The 17,799-nt window shown below is 40.7% G+C and overlaps 1 protein-coding gene across 1 annotated transcript in view; it reads left to right on the forward strand.

Moving 5' to 3' along the window:
• The window catches only part of LOC128690506 (UDP-glucuronosyltransferase 2A3-like), an 88,892-nt gene that overhangs the window by 45,217 nt on the left and 25,876 nt on the right, over nucleotides 1–17,799 (forward strand). The window contains exons 4-8 of the mRNA XM_070089616.1: nucleotides 3,477–3,655; nucleotides 3,927–4,118; nucleotides 5,579–5,716; nucleotides 10,167–10,251; nucleotides 16,701–16,917. Coding sequence (XP_069945717.1) covers nucleotides 3,477–3,655; nucleotides 3,927–4,118; nucleotides 5,579–5,716; nucleotides 10,167–10,251; nucleotides 16,701–16,917 — 811 coding nt within the window. The remainder of the gene's footprint in view (nucleotides 1–3,476; nucleotides 3,656–3,926; nucleotides 4,119–5,578; nucleotides 5,717–10,166; nucleotides 10,252–16,700; nucleotides 16,918–17,799) is intronic.

Genomic DNA, 17,799 nt, shown 5'->3' on the forward strand with positions numbered 1-17,799 from the left:
TGAGACCAGGCCTCGTGGTTGATCAGGATCTGATCAACCAGGCTGTTACTGCTGGCCGGACGTAAACCGACGTTAAGAACCACAGCCCGGCTGATCAGGTACTGACTTTAGGTGCCTGTCCAGCGCCTTCATGAAGACAGCCAGGTGTCCATTGGTAATCCCCCTTATGTATGCTGGGAGGCAGTTAACAAGTCTTTGGCCCCTGACACTCATTGTATCTCTGTGTACTCGTGGCGCTCCTGCTTTTCAGTAGGGAATGTTGCATCTCCTGCCGAGACTTTTGCTTTCGGAGGGTGTGATTTTCGTGTGCAAGTTTGGTACCAATCCCTCTAGTATTTTTCTGTGTATTGGTTAGCTAAACTTTGGGTGGAGGATAAGAATGCATAATAAGCTTTGTTCGAGAGATCTGTAAGTTATTTTGCGGGATAGTAACATTAGTCAGAGCAACAGTTATAAAAGTATATGATAAATTAGACACATGTGCAACTCTTGGGTATTTTTATTGAGGAAACGTTTCGCCACACAGTGGCTTCATCAGTCCATACAAAGGAGAATCTTGAAGAACAGGAGGAGAATGAGGTAATCAGTCCCTCAACCTTGAGTCAATGTGGTCAGTCCATCAATCTTGAATAGAATACAGCATATGTGCCGAGAAGAAGCTTATAAACCGTAGGCAAGAGAGGTGCAGCAGTGGTAGGTGGTGTCACATTTGTTCATTGTGGAAGTAGGTCATACCCAAGGGTTAGGCCAGCGAAGAATTCCCAAGTATTAAGATCCCAAGAAGTTGCAGTGTCTGACAGGATTGTAGACCTACTTCCACACTGAACAAATGTGACACGACCTATGACTGCTGCACCTCTCCTGCCTACGGTTTATAAGCTCCTTCTCGGCACATATGCTGTATTCTATTCAAGATTGATCGACTGACCACATCGACTCAAGGTTGAGGCACTGATTACCTCATTCTCCTCCTGTTCTTCAAGATTCTCCTTTGTATGGCATAGTTCTAGCTGCTCAGTCAAATTATGTTCCAAATAGGGAAATCAGATCAAACAAAAATGATCCTAAATGGATGAACAATAGATTAAAATATCTAATTGGTCAAAAGAAAGGCATATATAGGCAAATCAAAAGAGGGGAGGGGCAATTAAGAAATCGATATATTCAGTTAAAGAGAGAAATAAAAAAAGGAATTAGAAAAGCAAAAAGAGATTGAGGTTAAAGTTGCAAGACATTCAAAGACTAACCCAAAAGGATTCTTTCAGGTATACATAAGTAAGATCAGGGACAAGATAGGCCCACTCAAAAGTTCCTCGGGTCAGCTCACTGACAGTGATAAGGAAATGTGTATAATTTTTAACACATACTTCCTCTCAGTTTTTACACAGGAGGATACCAGCGATATTCCAGTAATGATAAATTATGTAGAACAGGACGATAATAAACTGTGCACGATTAGGGTCACAAGTGACATGGTCCTAAGGCAAATAGATAAATTAAAACCTAACAAATCCCCAGGCCCTGATGAGCTGTATGCAAGGGTTCTAAAGGAATGTAAAGAGGAGCTTAGCAAACCTTTGGCTAATCTTTTCAACATATCACTACAAACTGGTATGGTGCCAGATAAGTGGAAAATGGCAAATGTGATACCTATTTTCAAAGCAGGTGACAGGTCCTTAGCTTCGAACTATAGACCAATAAGCCTAACCTCCATAGTGGGAAAATTTATGGAATCAATAATTGCCGAGGCAGTTCGTAGCCACCTTGAAAAGCATAAATTAATCAACGAATCTCAGCATGGTTTTACAAAGGGGCATTCCTGCCTTACGAATTTATTAACTTTTTTCACTAAGGTATTTGAGAAGGTAGATCATGGTAATGAATATGATATTGTGTATATGGACTTCAGTAAGGCTTTTGACAGGGTCCCACATCAGAGATTATTGAGGAAAATTAAGGCACATGGAATAGGAGGAGAATTTTTTTCCTGGATAGAGGCATGGTTGACAAATAGGCAGCAGAGAGTTTGCATAAATGGGGAGAAATCAGAGTGGGGAAGCGTCACGAGCGGTGTTCCACAGGGGTCAGTGTTGGGCCCCCTGCTGTTCACAATATACATAAACGACATAGATGAGGGCATAAAGAGCGACATCAGCAAGTTTGCCGATGACACCAAAATAGGCCGTCGAATTCATTCTGACGAGGACATTAGAGCACTCCAGGAGGATTTGAATAGACTGATGCAGTGGTCGGAGAGGTGGCAGATGCAGTTTAATATAGACAAATGCAAAGTTCTAAATGTTGGACAGGACAATAACCATGCCACATATAAACTAAATAATGTAGATCTTAATATTACGGATTGCGAAAAAGATTTAGGAGTTCTGGTTAGCAGTAATCTGAAACCAAGACAACAGTGCATAAGTGTTCGCAATAAAGCTAATAGAATCCTTGGCTTCATATCAAGAAGCATAAATAATAGGAGTCCTCAGGTTGTCCTTCAACTCTATACATCCTTGGTTAGGCCTCATTTAGATTATGCTGCACAGTTTTGGTCACCGTATTACAGAATGGATATAAATGCTATGTACAAAGGAGGATGACAAAGTTGATCCCATGTATCAGAAACCTTCCCTATGAGGATAGACTAAGGGCCCTGAATCTGCACTCTCTAGAAAGACGTAGAATTAGGGGGGATATGATTGAGGTGTATAAATGGAAGACAGGAATAAATAAAGGGGATGTAAATAGTGTGCTGAAAATATCTAGCCTAGACAGGACTCGCAGCAATGGTTTTAAGTTAGAAAAATTCAGATTCAGGAAGGATATAGGAAAGTACTGGTTTGGTAATAGAGTTGTGGATGAGTGGAACAAACTCCCAAATACGGTCCTAGAGGCCAGAACGTTGTGTAGCTTTAAAAATAGGTTGGATAAATGCATGAGTGGGTGTGGGTGGGTGTGAGTTGGACCTGATTAGCTTGTGCTACCAGGACGGATGCCGTGTTCCTCCCTTAAGTCAAGGTGACCTGACCTGACTAGGTTGGGTGCATTGGCTTAAGCCGGTAGGAGACTTGGACCTGCCTCGCATGGGCCAGTATGCCTGCTGCAGTGTTCCTTCGTTCTTATGTTCTTATGTTCTTATGTATGGACTGATGAAGCCACTGTGTGGCGAAACGTTTCCTCAGTAAAGATACCCAAGAGTTGCACATGTGTCTCATTTGTCAACGTGTCGGTTCTCTGAACCATTCGTCTACAATAAAAGTATATAAACGTTGTAGGCATATACCAGTGATCAGTACAAATATTACACTCAACAAGTGGGCCATTGCTGTCTTCTTGGTGACATTTATGTCCTGCTGAAGAATTTCATGCCCAGTCCTTCCCCTCTCTTTTTACGTCCTGGTTTCAGTTCCTCCTCTTTTTTCCCTATTGTTTTTCCTAATGTATGCTTCTCTGTCCTCTCTCGGTGGCTGCAGGTGTTCCGTCTGTGGGTTACTGGGCCTTCACCTTCGCCGGAGGAGAACCTCAGTACACTACAGCCTTCAGCCCTCCGTCAGTAGTGCCCCAAATCCTCTCCCACTACAGAGACGTAATGACCTTCCCGCAACGTATAGTCAACCACTTGCACGCCATCGGCAGCCATGTTGTCATGCAGGTCAGTAGCTGCGTGCAGGTCAGAACTTATATTTCGTTTTCTGGTACAAATCTCATTTCATACACACTGGAAATGGAAACTGTGCGTTTAGGCCCATAGTGAATTATAAAGTCGACTTGGTAATAGCCTAGTACAAAGCGAAGCACCGGTGGTCTGCGTTCAATATTCAACGTGTCGATTAGTTGTGAGTCGTCCAAAGCCATGGAATTGTGACAATCTCCTTGCACTCTGGGTATGCCACTCACACTAGTGTCTGCCGTTAATCTCTCAGGTGGAGCTGGCAGTAACGGGGTGGCAGATCAAGAAGTACCTGCCGTCTTGTCCGCCACCTGGGACGCTGCTGGCTGAGATGTCAGGCATGTTGATCAACTCTCACTCGGCCCTCGACTACCCGAGGCTGCTACCTCCTTCCTTCATTAACGTGGGCGGCTTACAAGTTCATCCTCCTAAACCCTTACCTGAGGTGAGTGAGTTCGCATTTAGATCTTGTGTAGAAGGTAGATCAACTGAAGAGTAAGACACGTGTGCAACAGTTGTGTACCAGTCAAAAAGAGGCTAGTGCTGTGGCACATCTTGCAATTGAATTTTCCGGACTGTTACAAATCTTTCCCCTGTTGGAGGAAAGGAGGGGAACAAGGGGAAACTACATCCCCACCATGCCTATGTGGGCTACCACATTTCTTTATATACTCTTAATTTGTCAGACACAATCTGTAACGAAGTCCACAGGCTAATGTATCTTACAATGCTACTTATACCTATTTAAGCTAAGTTAGTTATATTGAGTCACGGATTAACGTACGACAGGCTCTGCATAGAGGCTATACCTAGTTCGCTATACTAAGAGACAGTTACAGGTGACTTACACAGGTATTTTTAGGTGTACCACGGCTTATCACCCTTATAATAATAATAATAATAATAATAATAATAATAATAATAATAATAATAATATATCTTACTACAAGTACATGTACAAGGTATCCAGTCTTAGCTGACATTAGTGACATGCTACAATATAGAAAGCCCCTTGTTATGCAGAGCATTTAGGGCAAATTAGGCCCTTGTCCCAGGATGTGACCGACACCAGTCGACTAACACCCAGGCACCCATTTTACTGATGGGTTAGCATAAACAACCGGTGTAAAGAAACACGCCCAATGTTTCTACCCTCGCTGGGAATCGAACGCAGACCCTCGCCTTGTGAAGTGGGAGCTTCAGCGATCAGGCCACGGGGCACCTTCCACATAAGTATCTGCATTTGTACAATGGGACCCACTTGCTTGTACCTCCACCAGAGACCTACCAGCTGCAACTGTCTATCAACACACTGCCCAGTGTGAGAATAGAAGTATACATAATATCAATTCAGGTAATCTAGGAATGGGGTGGCAGGTTCCTAGTCTGGATCTAATGACTTGAGAAGGATCACTAACCTAATCAGTCATAAACCCACAGACATCCTCGATTCTACACAGGCGCTGCCGTCTTTTGACAGGCATAGGCCTACCTTCAGTTCATTTTGCATCGAAGGGCGGCAAGTGAGAGAGAGGGAGGGCAGGAAGCGAGGGTAGACATCGGCGTCTGCCATCTGCCGGGCACTTTTGAAACCAGGCCAGCAATTCCCTCTAGCAGCTAGTCTAGCGGGAGGTGTGTGTAACAGACAGGTTGGCAGACTGTCTACACATGGGTCTTACTCTTACTACGAGTACTGTTTTACACCTGATTTAAGGGAAGACACGTGTTTATGGGCACATAAGTGTACTATGCAGATTTAATCTAGGATAACATAATAGTCAAATACTGTGACTTATTTCCACTGGGGTCTTATTCTAATATTTAATTTTCTTTTGTATTATGGTTTAGTTATTATACCTATTGACACTATGTATCATGATTAATGTTGTGTTGTGGTTGTATCAGGAGCTGGAGAGGTGGGTGGGAGGGTCTGGCTCGGCTGGTACAATACTCTTCACCATGGGTTTCATCTTCAATTCTCGCGTTGTTCCAGCCCATGTCATCAACAACCTCATGGGCGCTTTTGCTCGACTCCCACACCGGGTAAGTTTTATTTTTTTTATTTACACAGATCAGTTTTACAGACTAAGAGCTTAGTTCAGTTCGATGTCCAGTTTTATCTAAGGTATATTGCCATCCCCAGCACACTGTTTGTTTAATTTCTTCTTTCTTTGTTATGTTTTTATTAATTACTCGAGCCCCTGTATGGATCTCAGGGACTTTTTTTTTTTAGGAGAATCTTTTAATGTTGTTGACTGAATATTTTCAAGATGTAAATTATTTTAAACTATATATTTTTTTAAATTAGTATATATCGTAACAAACAGGATAACTGTTCTTGTCTAGCAACTTTCTTGATACGATTCAGGATTGCTTTTTAAACAGTTTGAGACAGAACTAACTATAGGAAATCACCTGCTTGACTTGGTGCTTACCAACAAAAATCATTAATTAATAACCTTGAGGTTAATGATAAGCTTGGGGAAAACAATCACAAATCAGTGAGGCTCAATATATTATGGAATTACAGTAACAACTACAACCAAGTCAGTGTCCCTGACTTTCGCTCGGCATATTTCATAAGACTGAGAAATTACCTGGGCGGGGTGAACTGATGTGGTCTAAGTGGTCATTATCCTGTTGGTCAAGGAGGCAGCGATGGTTGCCGATATGACGTTTTTCAAATCATAGTTCTAGCTGCCCAGACTATGTATGTTCCAAACAGGAAAATTAGTTCAAAAAAAAAACTCTAAATAGATAAACAATAATTTAAAACATTTCATAGGTCAAACGTGAGGCATTTACAAGCGAATCAGAAGGGAAGAGGAGTAATTAAGAAATCAATATATTCAATTAAAATATAAAAAAAAGGAATAAGAAAGGCCAAAAGATAATCTGATAGTAACCACCAAGGATTCGCAGATTAACCCGGGTTTCTTTTAGGTAAACAGAAGTAAGATGAGGGACAAGACAGGTCAGCTTAAAAGTTGCTCAGGTCAGTTCAGTGACAGTGACAGGGAATGTGTTCATCTTTAACACTTATTTCCTCTTGGTTTTTATGCAGTAAGACAACAGAGAAATTCGTTAAATAAAAATTTATATAGGTAAGGACGAAAAGAAGTTCTGCACGATCAAAGTCACTAGTGACATCTTCCTCAGATAACTAGTGACATCCTCCTCAGATAAAAAGATTGAAGCTACACAAATCCCAGGGTCCTGATGAACTGTTTACAAGGGTTAAAAAGAAATGTGACTTTGGCTCAGAGCATATGATTTTACTCACTAATAAGCCGCACTTAGGAGAGGAATCTTGTGATGATTGTCATAAGGAACTATCACAAAGTCACAACTGTGACTTTGTGATGGGTGCAAATTATTTGTAAACTGTTCCAGCCACGGTATTGTGACTTTATTCCACATGAATTTATACTTGTTTGTGACTGAGGTTGTTGCAGACTGTATCATATCCGATGTTAAGTCAGATAAGTTCTTATTGTTGATAAATAATATTGTTAACATTGAGCATCAGCATCATTGTCAGAAGGTTACCCATGTCTTTGTTTACATATGAGTGGCCCTCTGTTATCTTTCGAGCTGGTCAGAATTTGCAGTTTTTTGTATGCGTATTTTTTTTATATTAACACATTGGCCGATTCCCACCAAGGCAGGGTGGCCCGAAAAAGAAAAACCTTCATCATAATTTACTCCATCACTGTCTTGCCAGAAGGGTGCTTTACACTACAGTTATAAAACTGCAACATTAACACCCCTCCTTCAGAGTGCAGGCACTGTACTTCCCATCTCCAGGACTCAAGTCCAGCCTGCTGGTTTCCCTGAATCCATTCATAAATATTACTTTGCTCACACTCCAACAGCACGTCAAGTATTAAAAGCCAATTGTCTCCATTCACTCCTATCAAATACGCTCATGCACGCTTGCTGGAAGTCCAAGCCCCTCGCACACAAAACCTCCTATACCTCTTCCCTCCAACCCTTCCTAGGCCGACCCCTACCCAGCCTTCCCTCCATTACAGATTTATAAACTCTCGAAGTCATTTTGTTTTGTTCCATTCTCTCTACATGTCCAAACCACCTCAACAATCCCTCCTCAGCCCTCAGATAATAGTTTTGGTAATCCCACACCTTCTAATTTCCAAACTACGAACTCTCTGCATTATATCCACACCACACATTGCCCTCAGACATGACATCTCCACTGCCTCCAGCCTTCTCCTCGTTGCAACATTCATCACCCATGCTTCACACCCATACAAGAGTGTTGGTACAACTATACTCCCAAACATTCCCCTCTTTGCTTCCAAGGACAAAGTGTCTTTGTCTCCCTCCAATCTGATATCCAGTCTTTTGTCACCTAATCTTTTTGTTATCCTCATAACATTACTCTTTCCTATATTCACTTTTAATTTTCTTCTTTTTACATACCCTACCAATTTCATCCACCAACCTCTGCAACTTCTCTTCAGAATCTCCCAAAAGCACAGCATCATCAGCAAAGAGCAACTGTGACAACTCCCACTTTGCATTTGATTCTTTATCTTTTAACTCCACATCTCTTGCCAAGACTCTAGCACCATCTATAAATATATTAAAAAACCACGGTGACATCACACATCCTTGCCTAAGGCCTACTTTTACTGGGAAATAATCTCCCTCTCTCCTACATACTCTAACTTGAGCCTCACTATCCTCGTAAAAACTCTTCACCGCTTTCAGTAACCTACCTCCTATAACATACACCTGCAACATCTGCCACATTGCCCCCCTATTCACTCTGTCATATGCCTTTTCCAAATCCATAAATGCCATAAAAACCTCTTTACCCTTATCTAAATACTGTTTACCTATATGTTTCACTGTAAACACTTGGTCTAAACACCCCCTCCCATTCCTAAATCCTCCTTCTTCGTCTGCTATCCTACTTTCCGACTTACTCTTAATTCTTTCAATATTAACTCTACCATACACTTTACCAGGTATACTCAACAGATTTATTCCCCTATAATTTTTGCACTCTTTTATCCCCTTTACCTTTATACAAAGGAACTATGCATGCTCTCTGCTAATCCCCAGGTATTTTACCCTCTTCCATATATTTATGAATTAATAGCACCAACCACTTAACAACTATACCCCCTCCTGCTTTTAACATTTCTATCTTTGTCCCATCAATCCCGGCTGCCTTACCCCCTTTCATTCTACCCACTGCCTCAGGAACTTCCCCCACACTCACAACTGACTCTTCCTCACTCCTACAAGATGTTATTCCTCCTTGCTCTATACACGAAATCACAGCTTCTCTATCTTCATCAACATTTAACAATTCCTCAAAATATTCCCTCCATCTTCCTGATACCTCTAACTCTTCATTTAATAACTCTCCTCTCCTATTTTTAACTGTCAAATCCATTTGTTCCCAAGGCTTCCTCAACTTATTAATCTCCAAACCTTTTTCTTATTTTCAACAAAATTTGTTGATAACATCTCACCCACTCTCTCATTTGCTCTCTTTTTACATTGCTTCACCACTCTCTTAACCTCTCTTTTTGTCTCAATATACACTTCCCTCCTTGCATCACTTCTACTTTGTAAAAAACTCTCTTATGCTATTTTTTCTCCCTTACTACTCTCTTTACATCATCATTCCACCAGTCGCTCTTCTTCCTTCCTGCACCCACTTTCCTGTAACCACAAACTTCTGCTGAACACTCTAACACTACATTCTTAAACCTACCCCATACATCTTCGACCCCATTGCCTATGCTCTCACTAGCCCATGTATCCTCCAATAGTTGCTTATATCTTACCCTAACTGGCACCTCTTTTAGTTTATACACCTTCATCTCTCTCTTACTTGCTGCTTCTATTTTCCTTGTATCCCATCTACCTGATATATCTGTGGCCCCTCTTTAAACATGTTCATCCTGAAGTCTACTCAACAGTCTTTTATTTACCAATACATAGTCCAACAAACTACTGTCATTAGGCCCTACATCAAATCTTGTATACTTGTTTATCCTCTTTTCCTTAAAATACGTATTACTTATAACTAAACTTATTTCTATACAAAGTTCAATCGAAGAGCTCCAGTTATCATTTACACCTGACACCCCAATGTTTCTCCTACTTTAGCATTTAGGTCCCCTACCACAATTACTCTCTCACTTGGTTCAAAAATTCCTATACATTTGCTTAACATCTCCCAAAATCTCTCTCTCTTCTCTACACTCCTCTCTTTCCTAGGTACATACACGCTTATTATGACCCACTTTTCACATCCTACCCTTATTTTAACCCACATAATCCTTGAATTTACACATTAATATTACATTAATATGCATACATATACATCAATACTTTACAACACAATCACAGAATCTACAGCATAGCTACAAAGTTCCTAACCATCAGCAACTTTACTTAAAACTACTAGCATTAGATTGTCTGTGAGTACTTATAGATTTCTTTCTTTCAGGTGTTAATGAAGCTGGAGGGGGAGCACCCCAAACCACCGCACAACGTTAAGGTGGTCTCCTGGCTTCCTCAACAAGATGTTTTAGGTAAGTTACACATTCACACACTCAGTTTGACAGTTTCAGGATGACATAACATCGAAAGCCAAATCTGATCCAAAGTTGCTATACAGCCGCATCAAGAGGAAGAAAACAGTAAATGACCAAGTAATCAGGTCGAAGAGGGAAAAATGTTCACAAGAAATGACCTGGAAGTCTGTGAGGAGCTCATCAAGAAATTTTAGGATGTATTCTCGGAGGAATTAGGGACATTACCAGAGAACCACAGAGGTAGATGAAGTGAACACAATACATGTGACCTCAGAAGAAGTGAGAAAACTACTGTGCGAACTAGATACCTCAAATAAAATGGGACCAGATAATATCTGTGTGTAAAATGACATGAGTGCATCTGCGGTTCAAGTGTGTGTGGAGGAAGCTGAAATCGTTATTTTTTTTTTTATTATTTATTAACACCTCGGCCTTCTCCCACCAAGGTAGGGTGGCCCGAAAAAGAAAAACTTTCAGCGTCATTCACTCCATCACTGTCTTGCCAGAGGTGCACTTACACTGCAGTTATAAAACTGCAACATTAACACCCCCTGCTTCAGAGTGCAGACACTATACAGAAACTGGCAGGCTGGACTTGAGTCCAGCCTGCCGGTTTCCTTGAATCCCTTCATAAATGTTACCTGGCTCACACTCCAACAGCACATCAAGTCCTAAAAATCATTTGTCTCGATTTGCTCCTATCTAACACACTCACACATGCTTGCTGGAAGTCGAAGCCCCTTGCACACAAAACCTCATGTACCCCCTCCCTCCAGGTTTTCCTAAATCTATGCCTACCCTGCCTTCCTCTCACTACAAGAACTCTCGAAGTCATTCCATTTCGTTCCATTCTCTCTACATGTCCGAATCACCTCAACAACCCCTCCTCAGACCTCTGGATAATAGTATTGGCAATCCTGCACCTTCTCCTAATTTCCAAACTACGAATTCTCTGCATTATATTCACACCACACATTGCCCTCAGACTTGACATCTCCACTGCCTCCAGCCTTCTCTTTGTTGCAACATTTACCACCCATGCTTCACACCCATATATGAATGTGGGTGTAACTATACCTTCCTACATTCCCTCTCTTTCCTTTCATGGACAAAGTTCTTTGTCTCCACAGACTCCTCAGTGCACCACTCACCTTTTCCCCTCGTCAATTCTATGATTCACCTCATCTTTCATAGACCCATCTGCTGACACGTCCACTCCTAAATATATGAATGCATTCACCTCCTCCATACTCTTTCTCTCCAATCTGATATCTAGTCGTGTGAACACATCGTGTGAACACATTAAAATGTGGCCACACTCCTCTTCGAGGAACTGTGTTCTTCAAATCCCATGCTTTTATGCAGAAGCATCCGATGACAGCCTCTCTTCTCTTAATCAGTGTGTCATGATGTGAGTAGAAGTGTGGCAGGTGGTCTGTGTTCGTGGACTTTCTGTCAGCTATGAAGGTTAGGTTAGCCCCATCCTGTCCAGGAACAGAAGTTTATTCTTTTCTTCTATCATGAATTTCGTGGATAGTTCTACGCTGATTTTGGATAGCACAGTGGTTGATATCGAGTCTTTTGGGATATGTCAACAAAATGCGAGACTGTTATCTGTGTGACCTATCCATGTTTTATTGCTGCGGATGAGAGACTCAATGCATTTATAAGTTCCTTATTTGGGTTAGCTAAAATGAAGCTTTAGGGGACTGAACAAGGTGTATGTGAAGGATCTGACCAGACGAGTGAACATAATAAAGAAGGAACACTGCAACAGGCCTACTGACCCATGCGGAGCAGGTCCATGTCCCCCTCCCCAGATTAGCCCAATGACCCAACATCCCCGGATTAGCCCAATGACCCACCCAGTCTGGTCACCTCCACTCAAGGATGGAGCACGAAATCAGACCCAGCAGCACAAGCTAGTCAGATCCAACTCACACACACCCACACTCACTCATGTATTTATCTAACTTATTTTTAAAACTACACAACGTTTTAGCCTGAATAACTGTACTCGGGAGTTTGTTCCAATCATCCACAACTTTGTTACCAAACCAGTGTTTTCCTATATCCTTCCTGAATCTGAATTTTTCCAACTTAAAACTATTGCTGCGAGTCCTGTCTTGGCTGGAAATTTTCAGCACGCTATTTACATCCCCTTTATTTATTCCTGTTTTCCATTTATACACCTCGATCATATCCCTCTAATTCTATGCCTTTCGAGAGAGTGCAGATTCAGGGCCCTCAGTCTATCCTCATAGGGAAGATTTCTGATACATGGGATCATCTTTGTCATCCTCCTCTGTACGTTTTCCAGGGCATTTATATCCATTCTGTAATACGGTGACCAGAGCTGAGCAGCATAGTCTAAATGAGGCCTAACCAAGGATATATAGAATTGAAGAACAACCTGAGGACTTCTATTATTTATACTTCTAGATATGAAGCCAAGAATTCTGTTAGCTTTATTGTGAACACTAATGCACTGTTGTCTTGGTTTTAGATTACTGCTAACCAGAACTCCTAAATCCTTTTTGCAATCAGTAGTATTAAGATCTACATTATTTAGTTTATGTGTGGCATGGTTATTTAACTGTCCAACATTTAGAACTTTGCATTTGTCAATATTAAACTGCATCTGCCACTTCTCCGACCATTGCATCAGTCTATTCAAATCATCCTGGAGTGCTCTAGTGTCCTCATTAGAATGAATTGGATGGCCTATTTTGGTGTCATCAGCAAATTTGCTTATGTCGCTATTTATTCCCTCATCTATGTCGTTTATGTAAATTGTGAACAACAACGGGCCCAACACTGACCCCAGAGAAACACCACTTGTGACGTGCCCCCATTCTGATTTCTCCCCATTTATGCAAACTCTTTCCTGCCTATTTGTCAACAATGCCTCTACCCAGGAAAAAAATTCTCCTCCTATTCCGTGTGCCTTAAGTTTCCTCAATAGCCTCTGATGTGGAACTCTATCGAAAGCCTTACTGAAGTCCATATACACAATATCATATTCATTACCAGGATCTACCTCCTCAAACACCTTAGTGAAAAAAGTTAGTAAATTCGTAAGACAGGAACGCCCCTTTGTAAAACCGTGTTGAGATTCATTAATCAATCTGTGTCTATCAAGATGGCTACAAATTGCTTCAGCAATTATTGATTCCATAAATTTTCCCACTACGGAGGTAAGGCTTATTGGTCTATAGTTCAAAGCCAAGGACCTGTCACCTGCCTTGTAAAAAGGTATTATATTTGCCATTTTCCACTTATCAGGCACTATGCCAGTTTGTAGTGATTTGTTACCGCAATTGTACATAGTTTATTATCCTGTTCTACATAATCTATTATTTCAGGAATATCGCTAGTATTTTCCTGGGTGAAAACTGAGAGGAAGTAGGTATTTAGAATTTCACACATATCCTTATCACTGTCAGTGATCTGACCAGAGTTACTCTTAAGTGGGCCAATCTTGTCCCTAATCTTACTTCTGTATACCTGAAAGAACCCTTTTGGGTTAGTCTTTGAATCCCTTGTGACCTTAGCCTCAAAATCTCTTTTTGCTTTTCTTATTCCTTTCTTTACTTCTCTCTTTAATTGAATATATTGATTTCTTAACTGCCCATCCCCTCTTTTGATATGCCTATATATGCTTCTCTTTTGACCAATGAGATGTTTTAATCTATTGTTCATCCATTTGGGATCATTTTTGTTAGATCTAATTTCCCTGCTCGGAACAAAAGTTGTCTGGGCAACTAGAACTATGCTCTGAAAAACGTCATACTGGCAACCAAGATCACCTACCTGACCCATAGTCAGGACATCCCAATTTAGCCCACCCAGGTAATTTTTCAGTCCCATGAAGTCGGCCAAGCGAAAATCTGGGACAGAGATTTGATTGCAGTTATCTGGGTAATTCCATGATATATTGAAACTAAGTGATTTGTGATCACTTTCCCGAAGCTCATCATTAACCTCAAGATTAGTGAATCTTTGTTGGCAAGAACCAAGTCAAGCAGATTGTTTCCTCTAGTTGGTTCCGTCACAACCTGTTCTAAAAAGCAATCCTGAACCGTATCAAGAAAGTCACTAGACTCAAGATTTCCTGTCATATTGTTCCAATCAATTTATCTAAAGTTAAAATCTCCCATTAACACAACATTTTCATATCTAGATGCCTTATGAATTTCGTCCAATAACAGCTTACTGCACTCCCTATCAAGGTTTGGGGGCCTATGAATCACACCCAGAATTAATTTGTCACGTCCATCGAGAAACTGTAGCCAAACAGATTCTGTGTTCGATGTTTCTGATCTGATATCATGTTTAAGACAGCAATTTAAATTTTCTCTGACATTGCCACTCCACCACCCTTCCTGTTGACCCTATCAGTGTGGAATAGTTTATAACCCTGTATGTTGCATTCAGAAGGCATTTCTCTATCTTTCAGGTTGAACCAGGTCTCTGTTATACCAATAATATCTATATTACCTTCACTTGCAAGTAATTTTAGCTCATCTATCTTATTTCTTAAACTCCTACTATTTGTATAGTAAACCTTAAGGGAGCTAGTCACTCGTTGCCCTCTACTATCTTTCTTTGTTTGTTGATCAGTTGATTTGCCATTACTAGCAACTTTATTTTGAATATTGTCTTTTAAACATATCCCTGAGGTATCCCAGTAATAACTGCTGTTTTTAACCCTAATGCTGCAGCCTGATTGTTTCCCACAAACACCCATACCTCTATAATCTATCAGTTTCAATTCCTAGACAAGTCATCAATTACCCTCTCAACTGAATTGGCTAATGCAACCACTCCATCCCCAGAGAGATGAACCCCATCCCTTGCATACATATCACGTTTGCAAAAGAATAGGTCCCAGTTATCAATGAATGGGATTGCAAGTTCCTTGCAGTACCTGTCTAGCCAGCAATTTATACCAATTGCCCTAGACATCCATCCATTGCCCACTCCCTTTCTAGGCAAGATGCTACATATGACTGGGATCCCTTCCTTAGACCTAACTACTTCTATGACTGACCTGTACTTATCCAGCAGCTCCTCTCTCCCGCCCTTCCCAATGTCATTACCCCCAGCACTAAGACAGATAATGAGCTTGTTCCCATTACCTGCCATAATATTATCCAACCTGCTGACTATGTCACCAACACCAGCTCCAGGAAGACACACTCTCTGTCTGACCTTTCTGTCTCTGTTACAAAATGCACAGTCCATATATCTTATCTGAGAATTGCCTATTAAAATATTCTTACCTTGATTAGCAGGGGAATCAGCGGTACCTTCAACCTCACTAACCACTGAAGAACACTGGGAGAACAGAGAATCGATTTCCTACCTTCACATGTTCTCTATTTACTCTCCTCATCTTCCTTCTTCCTGAACTGTAAACCACTTGCCACTTAAAGCAGCTGCCACTCTCACTGCTGGTGACCATTTCCTCCTTACCACCTAAATCCTTCTCACATTCACTCCCAAACTCATCTATGCGAAGCTTCAGCTTCCTATTTTCCTCCTGAAGAAGTAGAATCTCCTTCTTCAACACTTGAACCTGAGATTCTAAAACACTACAACAAGCCATGGTGCTTGGTAACACCCCACGCTAACACCCAAGAGCTTAGGCAGGTATGACCGCAGGTGACCACTGACCTCAGCATACTGACCACTGACCTCAGCGTACTGAAGCACAAACATGCCTACAACAGAGACTTGAATACTGCTTTTGTGATGCACTCTAATGTGCAAGAACATTTGATGTGCAAGAGCACCTGATGACATGAAAAGAAGCCACACTGGTTGTAAAGGAGAATGATCCGAAAAAGGAACATTGCCTGTTGTCTCCAGGCAGCCCTGACCTTAGCGTCCAGCACTGTAGCTCACAACTCTGGAAGGTATAGCATAACAAGTGTCCTCACTAAACTGTCTCTTCCCCACCACACGCTAATTGAACAGGTGAATCACTCACTGGCACCTGACCTTACTGGACCTCATCCCTTTCCTCCTGACCTCTACCTTGTATATATTTTGTTTTTCTCATTTTATGTATTGGATTAATAAAGCCCACAGTGTGGGAAAAGTCTCATAAAATACAATAATTGTTACGTACATATCTTTATTTCCATGAGTATAAATGGGTTTCTGTGATCAGAACCTGACTAGCCAGGGAGGACTACTGTAACGGCCATATATTTAAACTGAGTGTGCATTGTTGTTCACGCCAGTTGGTCTATTGTAGTGCTATTAGTGTGAATTGTGCAGATTTATAGGCCTAATTAGAAATTATCTTCAGGCAAGTAGGCCTTCTTTAGTGATTCTATTTGTTGAGTGAATTGTTATTTTGTGTGAGTTGTTGCTTAGGTCAATAGGCCTGTTGTAGTACTTTATAATGTTCTTACGCTGTTTGACCTGTTGTTCAGGGCACAACAAGACGGTGTTGTTCTTCACCCACTGTGGGATGCACGGGGTACTGGAGGCGCTGTACCATGGAGTGCCCATGGTGGGCATGCCAGTGTTCGCTGACCAACAGGATGTTCTCATCAGGATGGAGGAGAGAGGAGTGGCCCGGGGCGTTCACAAGGAGGCGTCAGAGGAACAGATTTACCAAGCCATTATCCACGTCCTCAATGAACCCAGGTCAGAATTATTCCAAATTTTATTTATCTTCAGGTTTTGTGTGTTTAGGTCTTTACAGATATTTTTTTTGTTTATAAAAAGTTCAAATGCGAAGTCCAATTGTAGATGAATGGTTCAGAGAACCGACACGTTGAGGAAACGTTTCGCCACACAGTGGCCACTGTGTGGTGAAACGTTTCCTCAATAAAGATACTCAAGCGTTGCACATGCGCTATGTCCAATGTTTAGAAAACTAGAGACATAATAGTGACTATTTCACATTTATGGAGTTTACATTCAAAATTACGACAAAATCCGCAAAACATTGTTCCTAAAACACTAATGATTCCTGTGAAGGGCTCTTTTTCCAAGAAATTTGAGTAACGTTTCCTTTCCAGAGAAGGATAGTCCCTATTACCGTCCCAGGAGCTATAGAAAATCATTTTATATATTACAATTACTTCCTGTAGTTGATGTACACAATACATGAGATCTTATTCCATACCATACTATGTATATTAATTATACCATGCTATGTATATTAATTATACCATACTATGTATATTAATTATACCATACTATGTATATTAATTACACCATACTATGTATATTAATTATACCATGCTATGTATATTAATTATACCATACTATGTATATTAATTACACCATACTATGTGTATTAATTATACCATACTATGTATATTAATTACACCATACTATGTATATTAATTACACCATACTATGTATATTAATTACACCATACTATGTGTATTAATTATACCATACTATGTATATTAATTACACCATACTATGTATATTAATTACACCATACTATGTATATTAATTATACCATACTATGTATATTAATTACACCATACTATGTATATTAATTTTACCATACTA

This window comes from Cherax quadricarinatus, chromosome 29, assembly GCF_038502225.1.
Source record: "Cherax quadricarinatus isolate ZL_2023a chromosome 29, ASM3850222v1, whole genome shotgun sequence".
Classification (NCBI taxonomy): Eukaryota; Metazoa; Arthropoda; class Malacostraca; order Decapoda; family Parastacidae; genus Cherax; species Cherax quadricarinatus.